Source organism: Coregonus clupeaformis, chromosome 23 (genome assembly GCF_020615455.1).
Source record: "Coregonus clupeaformis isolate EN_2021a chromosome 23, ASM2061545v1, whole genome shotgun sequence".
Classification (NCBI taxonomy): Eukaryota; Metazoa; Chordata; class Actinopteri; order Salmoniformes; family Salmonidae; genus Coregonus; species Coregonus clupeaformis.
The window spans coordinates 39,588,538-39,605,252 of NC_059214.1; the positions used below are offsets into that span (position 1 = coordinate 39,588,538).

Sequence of the window (16,715 nt, forward strand, 5' to 3'; positions counted from 1 at the left end):
TATATTGCACTTCTGGGCCGTGGTGTCATGATACCCAGAGAGAGACAGAGGGAGGGGGGAAGAGAGATAGGAGACTCAGACTGGCCTGTGGCTTTTATCAAAGATTGAACACTCGACCCAGCAGAGGCTAAAGAGCACGCTGTTGGTCTGTCTGAGTTGAGGGCTGGGGGACAAGGGAGACTGACTGTGGCTGGTAAAGTAGTGGACTGGACACTAGAGGAGTGTGTCATTGCTTGTCTATTTGTATATTTTCTTAAATTCCGTTCCTTACTAGTTTTGTGTGTTGGGTATATGTTGTGAAATTGTTAGATATTACTGCACTGTCGGAGCTAGCACAAGCATTTCGCTGCACCCGCTATAACATCTGCTAAACGTGTATGTGACAAATACAATTTGATTTGATTTGAGGTTGTGGACTGCATCTCTCTATAAAGTAGTGGACTGGACACTAGAGGAGTGTGTGAGGTTGTGGAGTGCATCGCTCTGTCTCTCTTGCTCTTGTTCTCTCTCTCCAACGGGGGGAGAGGCAGGCTGGGCTGGGCTGTCCGCTAAAGCTATCCCAGGGCTCATAAGGAAGGGGGGAGGAACAGAAGAGAAGAGAGGCTGCTGCTTTGTGCAGCTGCTCCCAACACAGTCCCCTCTTCCTCTCGTTCTCTTACTTTCCCTCTCTCCTCTATCTTTCTTTCTCTCTATCCTCTCAAAACATGGAGCCCAACAGTCCTAAGAAGATCCAGTTTTCTGTACCTGTCTTTCAGAGTCAGCTGGACCCTCAGGCATCGGAGCATGTGAGTAAAAACATTTACTTCTACATGATGATGACATGGTAATAAATGTGACTACCATTATGACATGGTAATAGTAATGTGATGGTGGGCTCGCTGAAACAGTGGGGGGCTTAGCCCTGTGAGACCCAAGCATTTTTTATAATCTTTTTTTGCAAGACTTACAAAATTCCCATAGCTCTGGCTCAGAATGTTTTTCTCGCTCTTTTTTTTCTTCTACATAGTCACTACATCTTAGAGAAGACAGGACACACAACAAATGCTAATAAGAAATACATCTGGGTCTAAGGCGATGAACTATGTAGTGTTTGACATGAGTTTAAGACCTGTTGCATTTTTGCAACCCGGGGATCTCACAGGGTTAAAAGGGCTAGCTTCTCTTGACACTGACTGGCAGAAGAAGCTTTACTTTGATCGTGTTTTGCCTGTGTGGGAAACCTCTTTTATGTCATGGACAATGGTGAACTCCTTGAAAGATGAATGAAGGCTTGTCTTCCCCGTCCACTTTCTGGAATTATTTGTCACAATCTTAGTTGCCTAGACTTTATTGCAACGTCTTGAGTGAATATTGGGAAATAAGTATAGTGCCAGACTAAACTATTTCCTGTATCCTTATTTGTCACTATGTGATTTTAGAAAGATAGCTTCATCCAAAGCTTTGGCCAACCACTCCCACTCCCCCCACCACCACCATCTCCACACCCACCCTTCTCCCTAACCTAGACCATTGATTTTATAGACACTGAACTCTAGTCTACCACTTTGTAAAACATGCACACACAGCAGTGACTGGTGCTTCTTCTGTCTCCAGCTATCCTCAGCACCACACATTAACTCAACATTTTCCCTGTCCTTTTTTGTCCTGTTCTGTTCTGTCCTGCCCTGTCCTGTCTCTCTGCCCTGTCCCCCTGTCCTGCCCTGTCCTGTCTCTCTGTCCTGTCCCCCTGTCCTGCCCTGTCCTGTCTCTCTGCCCTGTCTCTCTGCCCTGTCCCCCTGTCCTGCCCTGTCCTGTCTCTCTGCCCTGTCTCTCTGCCCTGTCCCCCTGTCCTGCCCTGTCCTGTCTCTCTGCCCTGTCCCCCTGTCCTGTCCTATCCCACCCTGTCCTGTTGTATCCCGTCATGTCCTGTCTCCCTGTCCTGTCCCCCTGTCCTGCCCTGTCCTGTCTCTCTGCCCTGTCCCCCTGTCCTGTCCTATCCCACCCTGTCCTGTTGTATCCCGTCATGTCCTGTCTCCCTGTCCTGTCCCCCTGTCCTGACCTGTCCCCCTGTCCTGTCCTATCCCACCCTGTCCTATACCACCCTGTCCCACCCTGTCCTTTCTCTCCCTAACAGATCCGTAAGAGGAGACCTACACCAGCCACCCATGCCATCTATCTTCCACCAGACCTAACTGCAGCAGGTAAGATGCTTATCCTGTGTGAGGAACAGGGTTGGGGTCAATTCCTTTTAATCTCATTCAATTCAGGAAATAGACATTCCAATTCCAATTGCCCTCAATGAAAAGTAGTGAAAATGGAATTTCTGTAATTTCCTGTATTGAAATGGAATGTGTGGCCTGAATGTTGCCAAGCTACACTCCGCATGACTCTTAAACTGTCATGGAAATTATGTGTGTCTTCATGTGACAACTGTTTGGTTTTTGTTTTGTTATGCTCCGGTTAAGGGTCGTTTGAATTTGGAGACTTTTTGTTTGTGCCCAACTTGCTCATTATTGATAATGAGAAAGATGAACACCATTAAATGGCTTGCTGTCAGTATGTAAATACTCTTTAAGTGTTTTCTTTCCGATCTGTCTGTTGACATTCAATGAAGAGCTGTGGGATATAGAGGAGTTATGTAAATACGGGTTGAATGAAGGCTCCAGACTATTCTTGTGGGCTACACAAAATGGAGTGTTAAACTATAAGATGTCTGGGGAGAGAATGATGGATGGAGGGTGATATCAGCCCTAGTGAATGGAAGTAAGGAGAAGAGTGTAAAAAAGAAAGAGGCAAGGCGAGTGTTTTGTCTTTGTTGTGTCATCGTGAGCCCATGAAACAGTGAGAGCGGAATCTAACCTTGAGTGAGAGATCCAGAACATAGAGGGTCACAATGTGATATCAGCACAAATACCTTCCCTGTGGCGTCAGCATATGGAGACTGCAGCACTGCACAGCTATAGTCACAACACAGCCACAGTTTACAGCTCAGCCTCCAGCACAGCCTGCTACCTAGCCACACTCACAGCCCATACCCTAGCAGATTGCAGCACAGTCATAGCAAAAGCAGCGTTGTCCACACTCTGGTCCTCCCCACTGCTTTTGAAAGGTCATCATGGAGTAAGACCAGAGTGCCAAAGAAAGCTCCCAGGTATAGCTGTGGATGACACTGAAACAGTGAAAAGAGACCAGCAGGACTAAACAAGAGATGGGTAGTCTGTAAAAGAAAGTACAGTAGCTGTCTGTAATCAAACACTGGTATGTTTTACACTTCAAACCTGATAGATAGCAGAGATTCAACCTTCAACCACATGACACACACCAATCTACCAACCATTTCCTTATCAAATCAAATCAAATCAAATCACATTTTATTTGTCACATACACGTGTTTAGCAGATGTTATTGCGGGTGTAGCAAAATGCTTGTGCTTCTAGCTCCGACAGTGCTGTAATGTCTAACAAGTAATATCTAACAATTTCACAACATATACCCAATACCCACAAATCTAAGTAAGGAATGGAATTAAGAATATATACATATATGGATGAGCAATGACAGAGCGGCATGGACTAAGATACAGTAGAATATTATAGAATACAGTACAGTGGGGAAAAAAGTATTTAGTTAGCCACCAATTGTGCAAGTTCTCCCACTTAAAAAGATGAGAGAGGCCTGTAATTTTCATCGTAGGTACACGTCAACTATGACAGACAAATTGAGAAAAAGACATCCAGAAAATCACATTGTTGGATTTTTAATGAATTTATTTACACATTATGGTGGAAAATAAGTATTTGGTCACCTACAAACAAGCAAGATTTCTGGCTCTCACAGACCTGTAACCTCTTCTTTAAGAGGCTCCTCTGTCCTCCACTCGTTACCTGTATTAATGGCACTTGTTTGAACTTGTTATCAGTATAAAAGACACCTGTCCACAACCTCAAACAGTCACACTCCAAACTCCACTATGGCCAAGACCAAAGAGCTGTCAAAGGACACCAGAAACAAAATTGTAGTCCTGCACCAGGCTGGGAAGACTGAATCTGCAATAGGTAAGCAGCTTGGTTTGAAGAAATCAACTGTGGGAGCAATTATTAGGAAATGGAAGACATACAAGACCACTGATAATCTCCCTCGCAAGATCTCACCCCGTGGGGTCAAAATGATCACAAGAACGGTGAGCAAAAATCCCAGAACCACACGGGGGGACCTAGTGAATGACCTGCAGAGAGCTGGGACCAAAGTAACAAAGCCTACCATCAGTAACACACTACGCCGCCAGGGACTCAAATCCTGCAGTGCCAGACGTGTCCCCCTGCTTAAGCCAGTACATGTCCAGGCCCGTCTGAAGTTTGCTAGAGTGCATTTGGATGATCCAGAAGAGGATTGGGAGAATGTCATATGGTCAGATGAAACCAAAATATAACTTTTTGGTAAAAACTCAACTCGTCGTGTTTGGAGGAAAAAGAATGCTGAGTTGCATCCAAAGAACACCATACCTACTGTGAAGCATGGGGGTGAAAACATCATGCTTTGGGGCTGTTTTTCTGCAAAGGGACCAGGACGACTGATCCGTGTAAAGGAAAGAATGAATGGGGCCATGTATCGTGAGATTTTGAGTGAAAACCTCCTTCCATCAGCAAGGGCATTGAAGATGAAACGTGACTGGGTCTTTCAGCATGACAATGATCCCAAACACACCGCCCGGGCAACGAAGGAGTGGCTTCGTAAGAAGCATTTCAAGGTCCTGGAGTGGCCTAGCCAGTCTCCAGATCTCAACCCCCATAGAAAATCTTTGGAGGGAGTTGAAAGTCTGTGTTGCCCAGCGACAGCCCCAAAACATCACTGCTCTAGAGGAGATCTGCATGGAGGAATGGTCCAAAATACCAGCAACAGTGTGTGAAAACCTTGTGAAGACTTACAGAAAACGTTTGACCTGTGTCATTGCCAACAAAGGGTATATAACAAAGTATTGAGAAACTTTTGTTATTGACCAAATACTTATTTTCCACCATAATTTGCAAATAAATTCATAAAAAATCCTACAATGTGATTTTCTGGATATTTTTTAAGTGGGAGAACTTGCACAATTGGTGGCTGACTAAATACTTTTTTCCCCACTGTATATACATATGAGATGAGTAATGCAAGAGATGTAAACATTATTAAAGTGACTAGTGTTCCATTTCTTAAAGTGGCCAGTGATTTCAATAGGCAGCAACAGCCTCTAATGTGCTAGTGATGGCTATTTAACAGTCTGATGGCCTTGAGATATAAGCTGTTTTTCATGCTCTCGGTCCCAGCTTATGTTGCATGTGGAAGGCAGTGAGATCAGATGTTTCTGGCCTCCAGGGTAAAGCTTGGTTCATTAGCATCATCAACACACTGTTGGTGACCTTGACCTTTACCCCATGTGACTTGATTGTGTGATCATGGCCAAACATACATCTCCACACGCATGGCCCAGCTGCCCACCACGTCCCAGCCTGCTGTACAGCCCAGTATAGAAGGCATGCAAAAACCCACCCAGACACACTGTTCAGGCCTCCCAGTACAGAACAGAAAGGCATGCAAGCAGAGCTCCCAGTCAGGCATCATGGTCATACTCACCATCACGTCACTGAGGGGAACAGGATGTGAATGGTTATCATTATCGTTATGTCATGACATGAGATAGTGTTGTTGTATCTGACCGCTGCTCCTCATGTCATAACCTGGCACAGCCTGGCTGGCCACATATCTTACAGCGTACCGGGTTTGATAAATCATCTGTGTGTGTGCGTGTGTGTATTTGTGTGTGTATTTGTGTGCATGTGCTGGGCGGCCTGAACAGTGTGTGTATGTGTTTGTGTGTCTGGTGGATTTTTGCAGGCCTTGCACGCGCGCATGCGCGTGTGTGTGTTTGCGTCTGTGTCTAGAAAGAGAGGTTTGATAGATAATCAGTATGTACAGGTTGCATTTCTACCAATTGTACTGAATCATCAGTATGAACGTACAGGTTCTATTTATCCCATTGTACTGAATCATCAGTATGAACGGACAGGTTTTATTTATCCCATTGTACTGAATCATCAGTATGAACATATAGGTTTTATTTATCCCATTGTACTGAATCATCAGTATGAACGGACAGGTTTGATTTATCCCGTTGTACTGAATCATCAGTATCAACGTACAGGTTTTATTTATCCCGTTGTACTGAATCTTCAGTATGAACGGACAGGTTTTATTTATCCCATTATACTGAATCATCAGTATGAACGGACAGGTTTTATTTATCCCATTATACTGAATCATCAGTATGAACGGACAGGTTTTATTTATCCCATTGTACTGAATCATCAGTATGAACGGACAGGTTTGATTTATCCCGTTGTACTGAATCATCAGTATCAACGTACAGGTTTTATTTATCCCGTTGTACTGAATCTTCAGTATGAACGGACAGGTTTTATTTATCCCATTATACTGAATCATCAGTATGAACGGACAGGTTTTATTTATCCCATTATACTGAATCATCAGTATGAACGGACAGGTTTTATTTATCCCATTGTACTGAATCATCAGTATGAACGGACAGGTTTTATTTATCCCATTGTACTGAATCATCAGTATCAACGTACAGGTTTTATTTATCCCATTGTACTGAATCATCAGTATGAACGGACAGGTTTTATTTATCCCATTGTACTGAATCATCAGTATGAACGGACAGGTTTTATTTATCCCATTGTACTGAATCATCAGTATCAACGTACAGGTTTTATTTATCGCGTTGTACTGAATCTTCAGTATGAACGGACAGGTTTTATTTATCCCATTATACTGAATCATCAGTATGAACGGACAGGTTTTATTTATCCCATTATACTGAATCATCAGTATGAACGGACAGGTTTTATTTATCCCATTATACTGAATCATCAGTATGAACGGACAGGTTTTATTTATCCCATTGTACTGAATCATCAGTATGAACGGACAGGTTTTATTTATCCCATTGTACTGAATCATCAGTATCAACGTACAGGTTTTATTTATCCCATTGTACTGAATCATCAGTATGAACGTACATGTTTTATTTAACCCATTGTACTGAATCATCAGTATGAACGGACAGGTTTTATTTATCCCATTGTACTGAATCATCAGTATCAACGTACAGGTTTTATTTATTGCGTTGTACTGAATCTTCAGTATGAACGGACAGGTTTTATTTATCCCATTATACTGAATCATCAGTATGAACGGACACGTTTTTTTGTTTTTTTTACATTTTTAGTCATTTAGCAGACACTCTTATCCAGAGCGACTTACAGTTAGTGAGTGCATACATTTTCATGCTGGCCCCCCGTGGGAAATGAACCCACAACCCTGGCGTTGCAAGTGCCATGCTCTACCAACAGTATCAACGTACAGGTTTTATTTATCCCATTGCACTGAATCATCAGTATGAACGGACAGGTTCTATTTATCCCATTGTGCAGAGGAAGGGAAAGGGTTGGTACTGTTAATTGATGGAGGGTGTGCTGGCCCATATTCTCCTCAGAGAGAGTTTCTGGCAGAGAGTAAGGGGTGTTCTTGGCTACGTCTCAAATAGCACCCTATTCCCTTTATAGTGCACTACTATTGACCAGGGCCCATAAGGATCTGGTCAAAAATAGTGCATTATGTAGGGAATAGGGTGCCAATGTGGGACGTCCCTGTCTCAGTGACAAACCAGCTAACCCAAATCTACTGGGTGGCAATTAAATTGTCTGACAGAAGCCAGGCGCAGGCCCTTCATCCAAGAGCCAGTTTAGAGGCATTACATTGTCAGAATGGCGTACGTGTGTGTTGCATCACAGACCCAGGTTGCCTTTCTTTTTATCCATTGATTTCTTCATCCTTGGCTGGGTGCATGTATTTCTGTCTCCTCAGTGCCAGGTCTGTGTTTTATGGCAGGCATAGGTAACCACTGCCAATGGGACAGCTCTGTTCCCACCATGACCATGGTTCTATTCCTCCCTCCATTCCGCCATCCCTCTATCCTCTATTCTCTATGTCTCCAGTTTTCTCCAGCCTAGTTGTCTCGTCAAGCTCTTTGCTTAGTTGATAGTGTTGATGCTATCTGGCCTTTTACCATTACATTATCCTGAGAGATCCCATTGGGAGTTACTGACTGTGTGCTGTGAATGGGAATGGATGGTGTGCTGTAGTGTAGTCGAGTGAAACTTGTTTTGCTCAACTCTGTTTGTGTATGTGGACTGCATACTGTAGGAGGTGTGCGTGGGACCCTATTCATTCACAGCCATTATTTAAGCTACAAGCAGCTCTTTGTCTTGCTGATATTTTCCTGTGAATGTCATCTGAACTGTCTCTCTTCGATAGAGGCCTATTCTGAAAGTTAATACTGAACCTTACTGTAGTGTTTTGTATTGTGTCTCTGGATTATTGGGTGTCCTGAATCAGAATGTTATCCTTGAGAACCAGATGTGCTATCAAGATATTTTGAGCTGCAGTGCCCCATGGCTTTAATTTAACACTCTCCCTAACAGAGATAATGTGTGAAACCCATGGACCTGGAATGAGCTAATAAAATATTCTCCCTCTGGACTTTTTAGCTTTATATAAGGTTTACTGTTGATTTCCCATCAGCTCTTCAACTCTCTACTAGTGTGTAAAAACAGCTGGTCAGTTCCCTTGGACCCAGACCCAGTAGTATGATGACTGGTGTCCTATAACAGTGGCTGGATTGAAGGGTGTCACAGAGGATTTATATAGTATTATAGATGCCTTATAAAGTGTCATAGCAGCCTTACATGACCCCAGGGAATGCCAGTGCTATTTTCCCCTGCCCACTACAGCGGCGACTGTGACATCATCACCCTCCCATCAGCCTCCCATGCCCGTAGGCTTGATGGTCCGAGACACACTGACTTCATTCAGCTATTGTTGTGAGGTGATGCTTTATATGGTAGTAACAGGCTGATAATGTGCTCTGCATGTTTTGCTGCTGCCTTTAGTTCATGTACTGTGTTGGCCTTAGAAAACAACAAGTTTAGCTGTTTGTAGTCACATCCAATGCTCGTCTGTTGTTCAGTGCCATTCATACAACCACTTGGTCATGTTGATGTATGTCTTCAGTTCATGTACAGTGTTGGCCACAGAGAACAACATACAGATGTAGGATCTTAATTTGACCTATATATTTCACAGCAAAATAATCCTGCAGCAACAGGATTTGAACATTTAGTCGAGAATGTTGCTTGATCGGTGGTTAGGCTATTAGCTGGTCAAAGGTAGGCTGCATAAAAAAACAATACTGTTAACATAACCTTGTGTTAGTGTGGGTTTTCAGTGAGTTTATGTAAATCACAAAGCTCATCTGCATTTCCTGCAGTCCAGAAAAATTCTTAGCAACAAAAGTGTGATCAAATGAAGATCCAGCATCTGTACAATACAGGGCTCATGTGTTGCCCCATGCTATTCATTCAACAAGATAGTCATGTTAATGTGCTTCACATGTTTGTGCTATCTTCCGTTTATGCACTACAAACGTCATGGAGCTGAATTCAGTCTGTTGTCCAGTGCCATTCATTCAATAACTTGGTCAGTGAGTTATTGGTGTTTTGCTCAAGCTGTGATGTTCATGGTGATAGAACTCATCCTCTGAACCATATGAATCACCCCTGGTAGTCATTTCTAAGATCAATTTCAATTCAGAGAAATGTCAATGGAGGAGAAGTTAAAGCAATAGAGTGGGTGAGTCACCAGTCAGCCATTACAGCCTGAGGTTAGCAGTGATCTGGACACTGAACCATAAACTCTCTCAGCCATGAGTTCATCATGATGACCATTACAGCTCTCTCACTGTAGTCTAGAATCAATCACATCACACAGGTGAAATACAATGGTACAGCAGAACCTCTAACCGAGGGTTGAGTAATAGCTCCTTAGGCAATTTTATCTAGACTGACAAATGTACTATAACTCATGTCTGCTTTTCTCTCACACAGATGACAAGCAGACTACAAGTCATCAAGGAGAGGTAGGTCACACTGTTTACCTTGCTCTGTTTATAAGCAGAAATAAAAGTCAAAGATAATGTCCCTCAAATGAACAACATTATCAGGATGCTCCCTAGCAGCAGTCTATCGTTCTATGAGGTGGCATGTATATCTGATGCAGTTGTCATTGATTACCTGAGATGACCTGGCTCCTGAAATAGCTTCAGTGAAATGGGATCTCTGCTTGTTGGTTCTCATGCTGTTATTTCTCCCCCCCCTTCCATCTCCCTACACCAGACCCAGAGTGCAGGGGCGTCTCCCGCTCAGAGAAAACACAGCGTCTACACTCCGCCCACCATGAAAGGTACAGGTCCTCACTCACACAATGTTTTCAACACAAACCGTTACATTCATAAGCTCTGCCATCATGGCAGCACAGGTGCCATTGGTTCATATTCTCCTTTTAATCTGGAGAGTAGGAAACACTGGGTGTATTGTCTGTGGTCAGCATTATATTTAAACCGAGCCTACTGAAGCGTGTGACAGAGAGTGACTGACCATACTTGCTGATTCATAGAGGTAGCTATTTCCTGGAGAGGCCATGTCCACTATAAACCTACATTAGATATTGATTGACTGAGAGTTATATCATCCTCCTATTGTAGGTCTCACAAATGGATAGTCAGACAGTGCACAAAGAGAGCTACACCATCCGATCTCTCAAATGGATAGTCGCTAGTCAGGCAGTGCAACAAGGACTATGGGGACAGGAGAAACTAATTTGAGCACAGCATCCTATTCTTGGTCCAATTATATAGCAACAATATTATTGTAGTAATTATTGCAATTTTCATTACAAATTTGGCTTGTTAATTAGGTGGTGGATTAGAATATATCCAACATGGCCCACCTTCCTTAAACAACAACACGGCCAAATAATATATACAATGGCCAAAAGCCTTTAGGCTCAATGGACTTGAATTCAGTTGAATGCTGAATATGCTCCAGTTCAGAGCACAGCAGAAGACCAATTTCTGTTGTAACAGATGGTCAAATAAAGTATTAAAAGCCCAGTGCAGTCAAAAACATGATTTCCCTGTATTTTTTATATATATATATATATATATATATATATATATATATATATATATATATATTTCTACACTATGAGGTTGGAATAATATTGTGAAAATTATGATAATGCCATTTTAGTGTAAGAGCTGTTCAAATCAAATCATCAAGTCAAGTTGTATTAGTCAGATGCTTCGTAAACAACAGATGTAGAGACTAACAGTGAAATGCTTACTTATGGGCTCTTCCCAACAATGCACAGAGAAAGAAAATAGAGAAATAATAGGAAAGTAATACCACGTAATAATAAAAGTAATAATAGATAAACAATGAGTAATGATAACTTATACACGGGATACCAGTACCGAGTCAATGTGCAGGGGTACGAGGTAATTGAGGTAGGAATGTACTGTACATATAACTAGGAATAAATTGACTACATTTTTTACATTTTAGTCATTTTAGCAGACGCTCTTATCCAGAGCGACTTACAGGAGCAATTAGGGTTAAGTGCCTTGCTTAAGGGCACATCGACAGATTTTTCACCTAGTCGGCTCGGGGATTAGAACCAGCGACCTTTCGGTTACTGGCACAACGCTCTTACCCACTAAGCTACCTGCCGACCCGACTAGGCAACAGGATAGATAATAAACAGTAGCAGCTATGTGATGAGTCAAAATAGTTAGTGCAAAAAGGGTAAATGCAGATAGCCTAGCAGTTAAGAGCATTGGGATAGTAACTGAAAGGTCACTGGTTCGAATCCCAGAGCCGACTGAGTGAAATATCTGTCGATGTGCCCTTAAGCAAGGCACTTAACCCTAATTACTCCTGTAAGTCGCTCTGGATAAGAGCGTCTGCTAAAATGTAAAAAATGTATAGTCTGAGTAGCAATTTGGTTAACAATTTAACACAATTTAGCAGTCTTATGGCTTGGGGGTAGAAGCTGTTCAGGGTCCTGTTGGTTCCAGACTTGGTGCATCGGTACTGCTTGCCGTGTGGTAGCAGAGAGAACAGTCTATGACGGGTGGCTGGAGCCTTTGGCAATTTTTAGGGCCTTCCTCTGATACTGCCTGGTATAGAGGTCCTGGATGGCAGGGAGCTCGGCCCCAGTGATGTTCTGGGCCATCCGCACTACCCTCTGTAGTGCCTTGCTGTCGGATGCCAAGCAGTTGCCATACCAAGCGGTGATGCAGCCAGTCAAGATGCTCTCAATGGTGCAGCTGTAGACATTTTTGAGGATCTGAGGGCCCAAGCCAAATCTTTTCAGCCTCCTGAGGGGGAAGAGGCATTGTCATGCCTTCTTCACGACTTTGTTGGTGTGTTTGGACCGTGACAGATCCTTAGTGATATGGACACCGAGGAACGTTGATGTGAATGGGGGTGTGCTTGGTCGTCCGTTTCCTGTAGTCCACAATCAGTTCCTTTGTCTTGCTGACATTGAGGGAGAGGTTGTTGTCCTGGCACCACACTGCAAGGTCTCTGACCTCCTCCCTATAGGCAGTCTCATCATCGTCTGTGATCAGCCCTACCACCGTCGTGTCATCAGCAAACTTAATGATGGTGTTGGAGTCGTGCGTGTCCATGCAGTTGTGAGTGAACAGGGAGTACAGGAGGGGACTAAGCATGCACCCCTGAGGGCCCCCGTGTTGAGGGTCAGCGGTGCGTATGTGTTGTTGCCTACCATCACCACCTTCGGGCGGCCCGTCAGGAAGTCCAGGATCCAGTTGCAGAGGGAGGTGTTCAGTCCCAGGCTCCTTAGTGATGAGCTTGGAGGGCACTATGATGTTGAACCCTGAGTTGTCAATGAGCAGCATTCTCACATAGGTGTTCCTCTTGTCCAGGTGGGAGAGGGCAGTGTGGAGTGCAATATAAATTGTGCCATCTGTGGATCTGTTAGGGCGGTATGCGAAATGGAGTTGGTCCAGGGTGTCTGGGATGATGGTGTTGATGTGAGCCATGACCAGCCTTTCAAAGCATTTCATGGCTACAGATGTGAGTGCTACAGTGCGATAGTCATTTAGACAGGTTACCTTGGCTTCTTGGGCACAGGAACTATGGTGGTCTGCTTGAAACATGTAGGTATTACAGACTGGGTCAGGGAGAGGTTGAAAATGTCAGGGAAGACACTTGCCAGCTGGTCAGCGCAAGCGCTGAGTATGCATCCTGGTAATCCTTGTGAATGTTTACCTGTTTAAAGGTCTTACTGACATCGGCTTTGGAGATTGAAAAACCGCCTGAAATTTCAGCCTGTTTTGGTGGCAGGGAGTTTTGGCCTTCCATGGTGACATCACCATGTGGTAAATTAGTTAATTGACTAAAAAGAAAGAGAGTTTCAAACCTCTCTGCCAGTTTTCCCCTCCCCACACAAACCACTCCCAGACAGTCCTAGCAAAATTATTGCTTGAGAAATTGCTCTTCGCTAAGAAGCCTTTTTTGTTTGTTTTTACGATTTTAATTGAAAATTATTACAGTATGGTTACCTAGAAATGATTTGATATTGAGATGAAAATGGCTGAATTGGACCTTTAAAGTTAAGTATTATAGCACCATTTATTTTGGTTTCATACTGTGTGTCCACAGACTGCTCTAGAGGCCATGGTGAGGACAGAGACAGAGACAGCCTGCCTCCTAGCAGACTGCCCCAGTCCCACACAGACACGCTGGCCCTAGCAGAGGAGCTATCAGGGGCCCTGCCACGACTGGCAGACACACCGAGGCGCAAAGACACCCCCTACCAGCACCAGCCTACCTTCACTCCAGGTAAGGACCTCACAGCAACACACTGTACCTGATATGAAAGGCTATAGTCAAGTTGAACTGGACTGTAGCTTATGTGGAAGGCTACAGTCAAATAATGTGGGCCTGGCACAGGGTCGTGTTGTTTCCTTTACAGAACATGTAAAGCTGCAGATACAGCTCACCACTGTGGTTTAGGTTGTGAGGGTGAATGAGTTCACACTGTCAAATCTAGTGGGTCACACATACTGTACTGTCAACAACTTGCGGCTTGATGTTGGTCATAGTTAATCGATATAGACTAAAGTGCTAAAAGATCTCCGTACACATGGATGTCTTCTCTGTGCTGTTGATTAGCTGCAGGGAGGAGTGTTCCAGCCACCTTAACTAACAGATGGTCTGGTCACAGGACAGATTACATTTGACCGCTGTATTGACATAAACAGCATCATACTTACACACACGCATACACACATCAACATCCTCTGTAGCGTATTAGGGCCTTTCTAATCAACCTGGCCCGGGTATCCTGGATGGATATTGACCTCATTCCGTCAGTAGAGGATGCCTGGATGTTCTTCAAAAGTGCTTTCTGTTATATCTAGCCTAGCTGTAGAAGAACGCACATCTGCACAGTTTCACATTGTACATCACTCTGTCGTTTAATGACATGTGCCACTCATTCTGACAACCCATTCATCCGTAAAGCAGCACACTGTCGTAAACCATAACAACGTACAGTACGACGTACAGCACGTCGTACCATACATAACACTTTCCTCTCCATCTTAAATAAGCATGCCCCATTCAAAAAATTCAGAACTAAGAACAGATATAGCCCCTGGTTCACCCCAGACTTGACTGCCCTTGACCAGCACAAAAACATCCTGTGGTGTACTGCATTAGCATCGAACAGCCCCCGCGATATGCAACTTTTCAGGGAAGTCAGGAACCAATATACACAATCAGTTAGGAAAGCAAAGGCTAGCTTTTTCAAACAGAAATTTGCATCCTGTAGCACTAACTCCAAAAAGTTTTGGGACACTGTAAAGTCCATGGAGAATAAAAGCACTTCCTCCCAGCTACCCACTGCACTGAGGCTAGGAAACACTATCACCACCGATAAATCTACGATAATCGAGAATTTCAATAAGCATTTTGCTACGGCTGGCCATGCTTTCCACCTGGCTACCCCTACCCCGGCCACCACCCTCCGCTGCAACTTGCCCATGCCCATTCCTTTCAGTTCTCTGCTGCAAATGACTGGAACGAACTACAAAAATCTCTGAAGCTGGAGACACTTATCTCCCTCATTAACTTTAAGCATCAGTTGTCAGAGCAGCTTACCGATCACTGCACCTGTACACAGCCCATCTGTAATTAGCCCATCTGTAATTAGCCCACCCAACTACCTCATCCCCATATTGTTATTTACATTGTTATTTATTTTGCTCATTTGCACCCCAGTATCTCTATTTGCACATCATCTTCTGCACATCTATCACTCCAGTGTTAATACTAAATTGTAATTATTTTGCACTATGGCCTATTTATTGCCTTACCTCCATAACTTACTACATTTGCACACACTGTATATAGATTTTCTGTTTTCTATTGTTTTATTGACTGTACATTTTTGTTTATTCCATATGTAACTCTGTGTTGTTGTTGTTTTTATCGCACTGCTTTGCTTTATCTTGGCCAGGTCGCAGTGGTAAATGAGAACTTGTTCTCTACTGGCTTACCTGGTTAAATAAAGGTTAAATAAAAAAAATATAAAAAAATTAGATCAGGACACAGTGTGTGTCTGTGTGAGGAGCTGTTAGAACATACTGCAAGTCTTTCTTAGTTATTGATATCTCTGATATGACTCCAGACAGTCTGCCACATTACCCATGACCCTCCAGCACTCTGTCTGTCCAATTCCCAGTGGTCAAGCTGCTCAAGAGCAAATCAAAGGTCTCCTTCCCTGAGGAGGAGGAAGAGAAGGAGGAGGAGGAGGAGACAGAGGAGGAGGAGGAAGAGAAGGAGGATGAAGATACCAAGAAGAAGTAGGATCCAAAGTGAAGCATGAGGAGCAGACAAACTGTTGGCCATGTTTCTGATGGTTCAAACACATGAATGGGTAATGAACTCTTGGTAAGAGATGATGCTAAACTTTATCAGGTTATAATTTCTAACCAGGGAATCAACTTTATTCAGCCATGCATTGTTGAGATCAAGAAAGGACAATGTCATTCATTTCTCTGTACTGTATCTCAAACTCTTAGTTGGTTATGTATGGTTAAGTATTATTAGATATTGTAATAAGAGAGTATATATGAGACATTTTAACAGCAATACTGACTGTTATGCAGTGAAATTATATCTGGACATTTTTGTTTTTGTTTTCTTTAAACAGAAAATAACATAATACTTCTCATTGTGTCAGTCTCATCATGTAAAAACAATTGCTGATATTTCACATAGATTGACTTCATATTTTTTTAGTATTTTATACTGAAACTGGGCTTGGTATGAATTGTTAGACTTGTGTACCACTCTAAGGTACTGCACAAACAAAGGAGTCCTACAAACAAATGTTTTGCTCACTGGTGTTTTGGAGTGTCTGAGTCCTATCATATGTAGGGCTGATGCATTGCAGATGTGACCAAATAATACAATTCATTATTGAATGAAATGTTGGCAAAACCTGTACATTTCGGATGTCTAATGCATTATGGACATATAGTGGAGCAGAGAAAGATCACCTGCAAATAATATCAATTGTAAAACCCTCTCCTCTCAATGTCAGGCAGGAATATTTTAGTAGGCTAATTGTTATCTCAGCAAATTAATTATGGGAAGATTTCATAACACAAAATAAAATATTTTACCCCTACATGTAGTCAGTGTATTTCTTGTATCAAATAGAGAGGGTGTATGTCAACTACA

At 43.0% G+C, this 16,715-nt stretch overlaps 1 protein-coding gene across 1 annotated transcript; it reads left to right on the plus strand.

The window, feature by feature from the left end:
• Nucleotides 1-436: 436 nt before the first annotated feature.
• LOC121536971 (protein phosphatase 1 regulatory subunit 1A) lies at nucleotides 437-16,662 on the plus strand. Its single transcript, XM_041844667.2, has 6 exons — nucleotides 437-785; nucleotides 2,114-2,180; nucleotides 9,984-10,015; nucleotides 10,272-10,338; nucleotides 13,626-13,805; nucleotides 15,712-16,662. The coding sequence occupies exons 1-6, from the start codon at nucleotides 705-707 to the stop codon at nucleotides 15,834-15,836; spliced, it is 552 nt and encodes a 183-aa protein (XP_041700601.1). The 5' UTR covers nucleotides 437-704; the 3' UTR covers nucleotides 15,837-16,662.
• Nucleotides 16,663-16,715: the final 53 nt, after the last annotated feature.

What these genes read in the sequence shown, in the direction of transcription:
- LOC121536971 (XM_041844667.2), top strand. Translation starts at nt 705, where the DNA reads ATGGAGCCCAACAGTCCTAAGAAGATCCAGTTTTCTGTACCTGTCTTT. An exon ending in ACCAGACCTAACTGCAGCAG is followed by an intron (nt 2,181 to 9,983) that starts GTAAGATGCTTA and finishes TCTCTCACACAG; the next exon opens with ATGACAAGCAGACTACAAGT. An exon ending in CCAGCCTACCTTCACTCCAG is followed by an intron (nt 13,806 to 15,711) that starts GTAAGGACCTCA and finishes TCCAATTCCCAG; the next exon opens with TGGTCAAGCTGCTCAAGAGC.